The following is a 12,517-nucleotide window of genomic DNA, read 5'->3' on the forward strand; positions in this document are numbered from 1 at the left end:
TGCTTCAAATTTTAAAAAATATGTTTATTTTTAATTTATGTGTATTCGTGTCTGTATCTTGTATATGAGCACAGAGTGTAGTGCCCACAGAGGCCAGAAGAAGGCATCAGAGTTTCTAAGCTGTAATTACAAATGGTTGTGAGCTGCCCAGCATGAGTGCTGGGAACCGAACTCAGGTGCCCTGCAGTATGTATGGGCTCTTAACCAGAGTCTGCAGAATCCCTTATACCATTTCCCCAAGGGGAGAGGAGCCCAGCCTTAGCTCAAAGGCATCAGAACTGTTCACTCCGAGTGGCAGAGTTGAGAAAGGACCTTAATTTACAAGTCCCGGCTACAGGCACAAGAGGTAGAGAGCAGGAGGGAAGAGAAAGAGAGGGAAAGGCAGGCAGGGGGTCTGTGACTAAGAACAGAGGCTCTGCCTTCACCACATTGCTGCCTTAAGTATTAACACGTGAGCCCTGAGAGATGCAGACATTCAGTCCGTGGGAAACTCTCTGAGATAGTTCAAGTTTTCCATTTACTTTTGCTGTGTTAGTGAAAGAACTGAATTGCATTTATTAGTTACTTATTTAAAAATTAAAATATCCACTGTCTGGCTTTCACTGTTACTGTTTGTAGGGTAGCAGAATTCTTCTGTGTTTGGCTTGGTGAGACAGATATGATGTGCGTGGCATAATTCCTTTCTACGATCTAGACTTCTTTTTAAAGGGAGCTGTAATGTCTTGGCCGACACACTGCTACACATAGGTAGGGGCTAATTAGGATTCTCCCCTAATGAACGTCAATAATGTACTAAAGAAGTGTTTTCCCTACATGGTTTTTAAATTGGTCAGAAAAAAACAGCAAGGAAATATGGGGAAATGGACTTAACTGTGAAATATATTGTCAGCGAGAATAACATGTCTAAAATGGCTCTTTCGTTTGAACTTATTTACATAGATTAACATCTGATCAGAGAAAATTAAGACATTTTTAATGTACTAATATAAATACTAATACATAGTGCTTAAGCTCAGCTTTAAGGCAGTTTTTACATTTAGTGCGTGTGTGTGTGTGTGTGTGTGTGTGTGTGTGTGTGTGTGTGTCCAAGTACCTGAGGTCAGAGGACAATTTGTTAAAGTCTGTTCCTTCTTTTGACCATGTGGGTCCCAGGGGGAGCAGAGTTGGAAGCTCCTTTACCTGCTGAGGCAATATAGTTCGAAAGCGTAATTTATAACAGCAAAACACTTTCTCCTTCTCATATAAGCTTTATTTAAATTTATGCATGATCCTCTGTGTAATTTTGGCTTCTGAATAAGACGACCATTACAGATAAAGAATAAGGTTTACTTTATTTATTTATTCATTTTGTGCATGGGTCTCTTTGACTCATCTGCCCTTTGGCTTCAGTCTTTTAGAGTTCAGTTCACATTTCACAAAGACTTTCTCCTGGGTGGGGTGAAGTTGTAGATCCTCCACATTTTCAGGGCAAAATGTCATTCTGAATAGAAAACAAACAAACAAACATGGTGTTTTGATGGGGCTTATTGGAGTGTCTCATCTTTTATCAAATACTAGTCCAGCTTTAAAATGCATACGATATGATTTTTTTTTTACCTTGGATTCTTGGGTTTGAATGTGTTTTTATAACTTCAGAGAAAAATAAAGCTTGAGTGGGTGAAAGCAATCCTCAGAGGGTCCTACACCGACACCCCAGGGGCTGGCTTCCTTGTTTTTTCTAGTAACAGCTCTTCAAAACCTTGAGGGTGAGGGGTGTTTCTCTCAGGACATTGCCTCTACTCCAGGACAGGCATCCACAGCTCCTCAACTTCCTGAGCAGGCCCAGTTTCCCAGGGTTCAGCCTTGCTAATTTGACCCTGCAGCCCCTGCCTTCTGCCTACTGATGCTGACACTAGCTCTCTTGGGGTATGTCTGCAGGAAACCAAACATCTGGTGCTTTGACCATTATTTTGGCATAAGAGTGCTGTTTATGCTAACTTCAAGTCTGTCTGTCTGTCTGTCTACCTATCTATCCTCTATCCTTTTACCTATTCATCTACCCACTTATCCTTCTATCCTTCCATGCATCCATCCATCCTCTGGTCTATCTATTGATCTACATGTCTACCCACCTATTTATTATCCATCTAGCTATCTGTCCATCCATCTACCCATCTCTCATCTATCTATCTATCTATCTATCTATCTATCTATCTATCTATCTATCTATCTACGTATCTGTCGATCTGATCTATTGTCACAGAGAATTTTTGTTTTTATATATATATTTTTTATTATACCTAAGGTAGAGTAAATCAGTCAGACTTTTTAAGTTAAGAAAATGTAATTTAAGATTATTTTTTTTCCCTAGGCCAGGATCTCATAGAGCTCAGGGTGCCCTCAAACTCACTATGGGCCAAGGATGACCTTGAACTCTCGATTCTCCTATGGCCTCCTCCTGATTCCTGGGATCCACAGGCATGGGCCACCCATGCCAACTTTTCATGGTGCCTGGGATCAAGCTTAGCGCTTCATGCATACAAGGCAAGCGCTTTACCCACGAGCTACAGCCCCAACCCCGTTCGTTGTTTTCGAGAGTGTTCTTTTTCTATATTTCTACCAACCAACTCTCATTACTCCTGTTTTTCTGTTCTTTCTCTTCATCTCACCACAAACCTCACTAGGATAGTTGGTTTGTTACTTGACACAAACCTAGACATATCTGGGAAGAGGGATTCTTAATTGAGAAAACGCCTCCATGAGTTTGGTATGTGGGCAAGCCTGCGGGGCATTTTCTGTATTGATGATCCATATGTGGGGGCACAGATCATTTGGGACAGAACCACCCTTGAGCAGTTGATTGTGGATGGGACAGGGAAGCAGGGTGAGCAAGCCAGTAGGTAGCACTCCTCTGCGGCTTCTGCTTCAGTGCCTGCCTCCAGAATTCTGCCTTGAGTTCCTGCCCTGGCCTCCCTTGTGAAGGACTGTTACCTGGAAGCATAAGGTGAAGTATACCCTGTCCTCCACCAGGTGCTTTTGGTCACGGTCTTTGTCACAGCAGTAGAGACCTAACTGAGACATGTCCCCTTGAGGCACAGGGCGAGTCACTTAACCTACTTTTTCTTTTATCCTTTGCATTTAGAAGAGTGGTTGAGAGTATAGGGTTTTGTGTTTGACTCTGGACTTTGGTTTACCAAAGGTACTAAACATTGGTCCTGTGAGACAGGCAGTGTGATTTCCATTTGTCCTACGGACTCCGGTCTTTCAAAGGTGGAGTTATTACCTGAGGCTATACAGCCGGTGAGCTATGAAATAGGACTGATCCAACACAGATTTTTTGAGTGACTCTGCCAGCCACGATGCTTAGCTCACTGCCTGTCTCCTGGGGATGCCGATGGTCCCTTTAAAGCCTGCAGCAACCAGTCCAGGTATCTACAACCCGAGTTACCTGTCTTTAGTTGTTCTATGCTACTCGATATACCTGGGATCGTGGTATTCAAAGTCCACAGATTGACACAGTAGCACCTTGGAACTTGTTGGAAATGAGGAATCCGGGGTCCCACTCAGGCCTGCTGAGGCAGGACTTGCATTCTGACAGATCTGGAGGTTCACTAAGACTGAAGAGACCTTTGGATGGCGCACACCATCAGCAAAGTTAATTTATCTTGCTTTCCCAATGACGTCCTGGGGTCTTATGCCGAAAGCCACAGCTCAGGAACTTGGAGGCAACCCCCCCAGGGTCATGTGGTACCCTATATGTGTAAACATATAGGGTATTTACAACTTGGAAAACTATAGAGGCTGTAGCTCCTGGGTTCCTACCCTCTTTTTGTTCCTTTATGTGTGTGCCATTTGTTCGTACGTGTGCATGCAGGTACAAGTGCACATGTGGAGGACAGAGAACCTCGAGCATCATTCTTCAGACACTGTCCATCGCGTTCTTTTGAGAGTGTCTCATTAATCTGGGGATGACAAGTTCATGCCACTTATGTGGGTCTTTGTGGTTATAGGGCTAGCGGGTGGTTGACTTGGCTATTTCCCGAGCTTCCTCCGCCCCTTTCAAGCATGTACATCCTATGACCCGGAGACAGGAACTTATGTTCTCCTATATTAATAACTCCTGTTGCAATTCTGCTAACCTGGGCTAGAGAAAATCAGACTGATGGATCCAAGACTGATGGAGGAAGGCACTACTTAAAACACTATACCACCAAGAGAGGGGCAGTGAATCTGACCCAAGCAAGGCAGATCTAGGCCCAAACTCTCGGTAGCTCATGTGAGATTAATGTTAAGTTCACTCTGTCCCCTGTCCCTTGCAGTTTGGGAGCTCACTAAGCCTTTTCCATCTTCTCTCTCCTTCTTCAGTGCCAGGAGGTGTGCATCCGTGTAGACAGCGGTGTGGTGTTTAGGGCAAGGCACATAGACCGCCACAGTGAACAGCCACCTAAGTGAGCACTATCTCTAGCTAAGAGAATACTGAGAGGGGCAGTGCTCAGAAGGGCTTGTGGGCCTAAGGGGTCCTCAAAGTCTTACAAGAATATCCAAGGGTGTGAGAAGGAGAAGCAGTTTAATTTTCTCAGAGTGATCACGTGGAGGTCATTTGACAGCTGTGAAGGATGCTTTCAGCAACACTATGATTTTGCATTCCCGGGAGATAAGATCTCACAGCACAGTTGCATAAGGGACTGGAGCCACGGGCAGGCTCCAGGCAGTGAAAACTGAAGCTGAGGGAGGCAGGAGGTTCAGAGGGGAGCAGCCTACTGTTTGCCATTTTTTTCTAAGCCAAAAGGGAAGTGGATTTCCTAGAAGGAAGGCGGGAGATAAGAGGTGAATTTCTTGAATACAGAGGACAGAGCTAGAAAAGGGCCTTTAGAAGCACAGAAGTTTCCTGCCACGGAGAACACAAAGCTACAGGAAAGTGTGGTTGCCATGGCAAAGTGTGTTGAGCATCCTTCATCTCTGCTAAGTCTGTAAGCACCACTGGACTATACTTCCTTTTCTTCTTTTCCTACTCCTACTTCCCAACCCTTTCTTGTCTCCAGAAACTTTGGGGCAAGGAGAGATGACACAAAATGTGGCATTTCTTAGGGGGTCACACTGTTCTTCTCAAGCTTCCTTGGGATTCTAGGTCTCTTCCAAGACACTGGGTCAGAAACTCTGCATGTGGGTTCAAGGACTCTGCATGTTTATAATAAACTTCCCCAGTGACTCTTTGACACCTAAGGCGAAAAAAGGGATGAAGGGAGAAAGGGAGGGAGAGACAAAGAAGGAGAAAGGGAAGAACAGAGAGACAGAGAGACACAGAATGACAGAGACAGAGAAACAAAGAGAAACAGAAAAAAAGAAGCAGACACAATTATCACAGAGAAAAAGAGACACACACAGACAGAGAAGTACATTAGAGTGACAGAGACAAAGAGAAAAAAACAAAGACACAGAGAGAAAAAGAGACACACAGAGAGACAGAGAGGGGGAGAGGGAAGGAGAGAGAGAGAAGAGATAAGGAAGAGCGAGGAGGGGGAGATTTGGGGGTTGCAGTCTCTGAGGCCTTTAAGCAAAGCAGAATGAATAGCTCCAAGCAGTCCTTTCCCAGTGCCCTGCCTGCACCCTGGGCTCTGTGAAGCCGCAGACTCCAGAGGAAGTAGCCGGTGATAGCCACAGATGGGAAGAAGCTGGCCAAGCCATCACAAGGCCTTAGTGTTCATCCTTCTCTTCCACCTTGGGCCAGGTGAACAAGGGAGGGCCCCATGTCTTCCCTGTGCCCATCACTAGGGCATCATGGTACCCACTTCCTGTGACTGAGGGGAGGCTGAGTTGGGAAGCCGCTTGGAACCTGTAGGCACAGAGTAAGATGTTGCTGTCACCTTTGCTGTGTCTCTCCAGCTTTGACCCAGATGGTCTTCAGAATGAGGCCTGAGTAGTGAGGTTCCATGCCCCATGGCATGATGGTCTGCACTGTGTTCCAGACGTTGGTCCATACCGCACTGTTTTCCCACTTGAACTTGATCACTATCAACTGGCCAATGTCTTTGTCCAGCGTGATAAGGAAGGAATAGGTTTTATTTCTGGCAATTCCTTCGCCCCTTGAAAATACAAAGGAAAGCAGTTAACTCAGCTTAACTGTAGCACCCAAGTGACACTGAGGCACACTTCAGGGTACCTGAGTCACTTTGGAGCATTTTTGTTGCATTTCCAATAGACAACATTGGCAGTAGGTATGACAGGCTACAAATGGTTTCCCCCAAAACAAAATCAGGAAACCATACTATTTTTTATACGATCACATCCAAAAGGATCTGGGATATTTTTGCTGTCAATCAATAGAGTTAACGTCTTTTAGCTTGGTGGGCTTGGGTGATGAATCTGTACATTCTCTGTGGCTTATTCACACAGACACCTCATACCATACTTTTTTTTTTTTTTTCTCCCCAGGAGAAGGACTCACTCAATCTAAACAAAACCATCCATTAACAGGAAAGAAAAAAAAAATAGGCAAGGATTCCACTGACCTCAGCAAGACTGAAGTACGCTGTGAGGAACCATTACTAGTTTTGCTTACTGGTCTCCAAAACCACACAGTACCCTACCATCGAAAGAGAGAAGCCAGCTCAGTGCCCTTTCTATGACCCAGAACAATCTCTTAGGAGAAATTATTCACAGTACAGAAGTAACACTGGGTCTCGGTGAGGCAAATTGCATGGAGAGTTCTCCGGTGTTGCTCATCTCAGCTCCTTCTGCCAAGCGTGGTAAAGATGGCATGGGTATCTACCCAGCTGCGGGGCTGTCAGCATCTGCCCCAAGGGTAAATCCCACAGCAGGCCCTCCCTGAACAGCACTGCAGTGAAAAGTGTCAAGATGGGGACAATCTTTAGGAAGCCAAGAGTTGTTCCTGGTCAGCTCACATCCCTTCCCCAGCGAGTCCATGAGGAGGGCTGAGATGCCAAAAAGAGTCCTAGTCATTTTCTGGCTGTGAAAGCTAGTGAGTCTCTGACTGAGGCATTGTGGGTCTGCTAGTGTGAGCAACTATGCCATGGGGCAGAGGTGAGAGTTGGAATGGTACTCCTGGATGACTGAGTTTGCACACCTGTGATGAGGGGAATCATTTCGGTTCTGTTTCTGGGCATGTTTTCCTGAACTCACCGGAAATGTGCTCAGGCGTCTTTGTGAGGACCCCTGTCCTCTCTCACACCTCCTCCCCTCCCAGGGCCTTGTCTGCATTGCACACCTCTGGCTTTTGTCTGCTCACAGGACAATTGCCCCATCACAGTCACAGAGTCCCTGCCCTGAGCTGGGTGAGCCCGAGCCTCCATGAGAACGATAGGATCGTATAAGTGTCCTGTTGACCAGCAGGTTTGGGGCAGCCACAGTGGGATGTGCCCATTGAGAAGTGGAGTCTGTCTGGAGCCTGTGACACAGAGAAACCAATGTGCCGTCACCACAGATGGGGCCACACTGCTACTTACAGTGTGATGGGAATTTTCTTCATTTCTCCTTTGGTTCCCAGCAGAGACATGGTAAAAGTGGGCTCCCCTGGCTTCTCAATTTGATTGGTGAACTGGATCTTGAACTGGTAATGATAAACTAGAGGCAGAGGAGGGAAGAAAGGGGCAGAGATGGGGAGGAGAAAAAAATTAAGTAAGACTTTTTTTTTTTTCGGTCTTATTTTGAGACAATGGTCTCATGTAGCCTAGGCTGGCCTTGAACTGGCTGTAGCTGAGGATGACCTTGAACTTCTGATCCTTCTGCTTCCCCTCCCTGAGTGCTAGGATCGTAGGCATGCTCCACCACACCTGGCTTATTCAGTGCTGGGGATCGAACCCAGGACTTTATACCTGCTAGGCCAGCTCTCTACCAACTAAGTACATGTTTCAAATGAAACACGATCTTGTTCTAAAGCCCGGGCTGGATTCAGACTCATGATCTTCCTGCTTCGGTCTCCACAGTACAATCCCCTGCCCAACTATTTATATCGGGATTACAAATTTAAATTCTTATTCTTTTTAAAAATTAAAAATGCAGAGGGGGAAGTTTAAATGGGATGTGGACAAAGTAAGAGGCAGGGGGTTGGCCTCTTGTGCTGCTCCAAGATGGAGTTGGGCGTATCCCTGAGCACTCATGGATTTCCCAGAGCTATAGATTTTCAGTTGAGCCTTCCACTATAGGGACGACTTGGTGTTGGCTGCATGTTCCGCCCCATGGTATGGTATTGGGGCTAGTGAGCAGAACCTTGGGTGTTTCACCAGGCGCCTTGCAGCTATATCTCATTTAGCCCTCACATCCATTGATACTCTTATTATTTCATTTTATGGAGGAATGTTCGGCACACAGGTTCGGTAACTTTCTGAATGTCACACAGTAGCATCTCAGAGATGTGAGCCCAGACGGCCTAGCTCCAGCAGCTGAACTTTTAAATGCTTATACTCCGGGAATGATAGCTCCCCTCTCAATAGCTGCTATACATCCCAAGAAAAAAGGTGAAATGTAAAAAGAGATTTAAATTTTTAAAAAGTCAGAATAATTACTTAACCAATAATATACCACGTCAGGATGTGATGGTGCACTCCTTTAATCCCAGCATTAGGGAGGCAGAGGAAGGAGAATCTCTGTGTGAGGCTAACCTGGTCTACATAGCAAGCTCCAGGATAGCCAGGACTACAGAGAGATCTTTTCTCGAAAATCCAATAAAACAAACATATAAATAAAAAGAAACCAGGAACACCTTAAGCAGTCAACACTGGCAAAATGATAACTCATTTCTGAGATGGGCTTTTGTTATGTTAGCCAGGCTAGCCTTGGGCTCCTGGACTCAGGTGATCCTCCTGCCTCAGCCTCTTGAGTAGCTGGGGAGACAGGAGCAGGTTGCTGCGCCCTGCCATTACAGTCTTGGTAACTGCCCAGGCTTTGCTGAATCACAGAGGCTGGGGCTTCTCCTGCAATGGCCTTAATTGTCTTCACATGGTTTCTCCAGTGCTGGCTTTATCTTCCTTGCACTGTCATCTTCTGAAGGAAGAAACTGAGGCTTCTAGGAAGTGGTGGGCATTGCTCACCTTCTTGTGACCAATGACTGAAGCTGGATAGTTGACTCTGAGATCTTGTGCCCAACCATTTGATTTACTCTTAGAAGCCATTAAAAGATACATTTTTTTCAAGAGCCAGCGAGAGAGCTGAAGAGATAGCTCAGGAGTTTAGAGCACGCATTGCTCTTGCAGAGGACCCAAGTTTGATTCTCAGTGCTCACAACTGCCTCTAACTCCAGGGATCCCACACCCTCTTCTGACCTCCATGGGTACCTGTAGGGGTACCCGTATGGGTGCTCACATACACCTCTGCACCTCCCCCCCAAGTTAAAAATAAAACAAACACTTTAAAAGACCTCTTCTCAAGCAATTTCACTTGATGAAAGAAATGAAAAGAAAGGAAAGCAAAAGTTAGAATCGCAGTGCATGAAACTGTCAATGGTCCAAAAGAGCAAACTGTCTTCAACAGGATGCGCGGGCATCCACATGTTCCCAGAGGTCACAGGAGTCCGGATATTGCCAGAACTTGTACCCACTTCCCCTGGAGAGGGCAGGGAGGTGGAGTTGATGCTTTGCTCCAAGATCCACACCTCCCACAGCAGTCTTTTAATTATTCTCTTACTGGGGAAAGTTGCTTTTCAGAACGTTTAAAAAGCAATCAAGAGAGCAAGAAGCTACAGAGCCCTGGCCTTGAAGGAGCTGGCACTGAGACCCGCCACCGTCTGCCATGTCTGGTGGGCTTCGGGGTGTGTATTCTAGCTCCCTGAGCACAGACTCAGGGGAGGGAATCTTGTCAGAGTAAAATCGCCACGAGAGGACCGAACTCATCCATGGCTGTGTAGTGGGTTCTTTGTCAGAAAGCCATAGAGAGGCACACAGCACTGAAGGCCCTCTCCCCCAGCTGCAAGAGGAAGAAGAAAACAAGCTTCTCTGGCATGGTACATCAAGCTACACCCCAATGCTAAGGGTCTTACCCACCTACCGCCTTGTTTTTTTAGTTCTCTTTTTCAATTTTGGTTTTCTGAGACAGGGTCTCATGTTGCCAGGCAGGTTTGAACTTGCTTTGTGTCAGCGGTTGGCCTTGAGCTTCTGATCCTTCTGCCTCTGCCTCCCAAGTGCTGGGATTACAGGTGTGCACCAACACATCAAGTTTATGCAGTAGAGGGCATCGAACCCAGGGGCTAGGTAAGCTCTCTTCCAACTAAGCCACATCCTCAACCCTCATTTTTGGTTCTCTTAGTGCTAGTTGGCTTGGGGCACCGGGGTGAAGCCAGGGACCTTCCTCTGCCCCTGCATGACCTGAAGCTGATTCAGCAGCAGCTGCACCATCCCAATCAGCATCAGCCACTCCTCCCCTCCTCCTAGCTCTTTGGGAATCTCTCAAGGTTCTTTCCTCTGCACGATGCCCCCCCCCCAATATCGTGTTCAGGTCATGCTGCAGTCTCTGCTGACTTCCTCTCTACTGACCTGCTCTTCGAAGAGCTTCCCTCCCCCACCCCCACAGAGCAGACAGCAGGGTCCTGTTTCTCAGGTGAGCCCTCCACTGATGATCCTGACCAATTTCAGACACGGGCACCAGGGCTTAGAGATCTACAGTTATCTAGATAGTGAAATGTGGAGCAGAACTCCAGGCCGGGAGTTCTGGTTACAAGAAGACCCTTCTCCTGTCACCCAGTGTTGGTGTCCTACAAGCTGTGTGTGCCCTTTGAAATAAACCAATGGCGAACGCTTGATCCCGAAGCAGCCCAGAGCGAAAGCGGTTGTCCCTACTGGTGACATCCATCTCAGGCTAACCCTAAAGCAGAGGCCTCCTTCCTGTCTCCTGAAGGTCCAGCCCTGACTAGGTGTGAGAATTTCTTATCCCTAAATTGGCTATGTGCTTTTGTCTCTTCTTTTCCTAAGTGCTCAATGGAAGGAGATGGAATGCATCTGGGAAGCTGCAGTTTGGGGATCTCTGTCTTATCAAGGCCTCTTGAGCTCACACAGCCTTCGAGGGCAAGCTGAGTAGCTACTGGGAGTGGGACTGGTCAGGAGGCAAGTAAGGCAGAAAGCCAGGAGGCCCAGGACTTGGAAGGCTGAGGCAGAAGGACCACAACCAGCTTAAAAATCCCAAACAGTTAAATTAAAATAATATAATACAATGAAGTGATAACAAAGGCTAGCAAGCGTGTGTGTGTGTGTGTGTGTGTGTGTGTGTGTGTGTGTGTGTGATGTGGCTGAATGAGCCATTCCCTGGGGAGCTCACAGCAGACCTGGCTGAGAGGGCTCCATCTCCTCCATGAGGATGGGCCCACCAGTGTTCAGAGAGCATTCCTGCCGACCCCGTGTCTACACTGGGACTCTGTATGGATGCAGTCACCTTTTGGAGAAATCTTGAAGTCAAATGAGCTCAACATGAAAAAGCCTTTCAGGTGGAGTTATGGCTCAGCAGGGAGAGGGCCTGTCTAGCATGTGTAGGTCTCTGGGTTCAGTCCTAGCCAAGAACTAATTATTGGCTCTTATTTGAATGTGTATAAGCATTTTTCTTAGATGCTGATAGAATTACAAAGATTAAAGGGGGAAGCATGGCTGCTTTGCTTGCTTACCTTATGATGTGTTTAATTGGGTTGTTAATAAAATGATTTGGCCAAAAAAAAAAATTACCCTGTGACTTCAAAAAGTCCAGATAAGCCTGTGTTCTGACAGGAAATGATTTCCCGTCTTGTAGATAAAAGGCCTGAAGGGATCTGCTGACCTGGAATGGGATGAGGTGACTCCCTTCAAGCAGAAGCCTGAGTTGAGTCCACACCATGAAAAACCTGGATCCTCTCATTCCTGTGGACTCTATTAGTGCCATTTATTAAAAGAAACCAACCCCCAAATGTTTCTCCTCATGGTAACCATCGTGAACACAGGTCTAGAATTTGTGAAAAGAAAATGATTTGTTTCCTGTCTTTTTTTGTCCACTGTGAAATGTTACTGTCTCCAGAAGTCTTACAACCCTCTCTGCAAATACCACAAAAGGCTTTACTATTTGGGTGTGGGTTTCACCACACTGAGATGTAGAAATGAGCTCTCCAGTGCTTTCCTGACACACCAAGGATTTGTTTCTATGCTTCAGGGAAACTGACCATTGGAGAACTGAAGGCACAAGGATGATGTGGTCCTGAGTGCCGAGGCAGGGGACAGCCCAGAGGGATGGGATTCACTGACCCAGAGCAGGGCAAGGAAAGAAAAGAGGGGCAAGGGACTTTGTAAGTGTGTGTGGGGGGGGCGGTATGTGCTTGTTCTGGAAGCCGCATCTAAGGTCAGGACTTAGGGCCCCATTGCTTGATGCCCAGACGCAACAAGACTGGACACCTGCCCTTCTCGGGGTGGCTCTCCGTGTGTCGTGAGCGGCCGAAGAAAGGAGAGGGACGCAGGAGTGAGTGCATGTCCGTGTGTGCGTGCGCGCATTTATGCATTTGTGGGTCGGGCAGCCGAGTATAAGTGTAGATGCATGCATGTCTCTTTGTCTTCATGTATGTAGTCACATGCATGCA

The 12,517-nt window shown here is 46.6% G+C and overlaps 1 protein-coding gene across 2 annotated transcripts in view; it reads right to left on the bottom strand.

The window, feature by feature from the left end:
• Window positions 1–1,312: 1,312 nt before the first annotated feature.
• Window positions 1,313–12,517, bottom strand: part of Lipc (lipase C, hepatic type) — a 124,663-nt gene continuing 113,458 nt past the window's right edge. For both annotated transcript variants that reach the window (XM_055598111.1, XM_055598102.1), the window contains 3 exons: window positions 7,443–7,560; window positions 5,844–6,062; window positions 1,313–1,480 (listed from right to left, as the gene is read on the bottom strand). In XM_055598111.1, the coding sequence (XP_055454086.1) occupies window positions 1,369–1,480; window positions 5,844–6,062; window positions 7,443–7,560 (449 nt within the window). In that variant the 3' untranslated portion in view covers window positions 1,313–1,368. The remainder of the gene's footprint in view (window positions 1,481–5,843; window positions 6,063–7,442; window positions 7,561–12,517) is intronic.

This window comes from Psammomys obesus, unplaced genomic scaffold, assembly GCF_907164565.1.
Source record: "Psammomys obesus unplaced genomic scaffold, mPsaObe1.curated_primary_1811, whole genome shotgun sequence".
Lineage (NCBI taxonomy): Eukaryota > Metazoa > Chordata > Mammalia > Rodentia > Muridae > Psammomys > Psammomys obesus.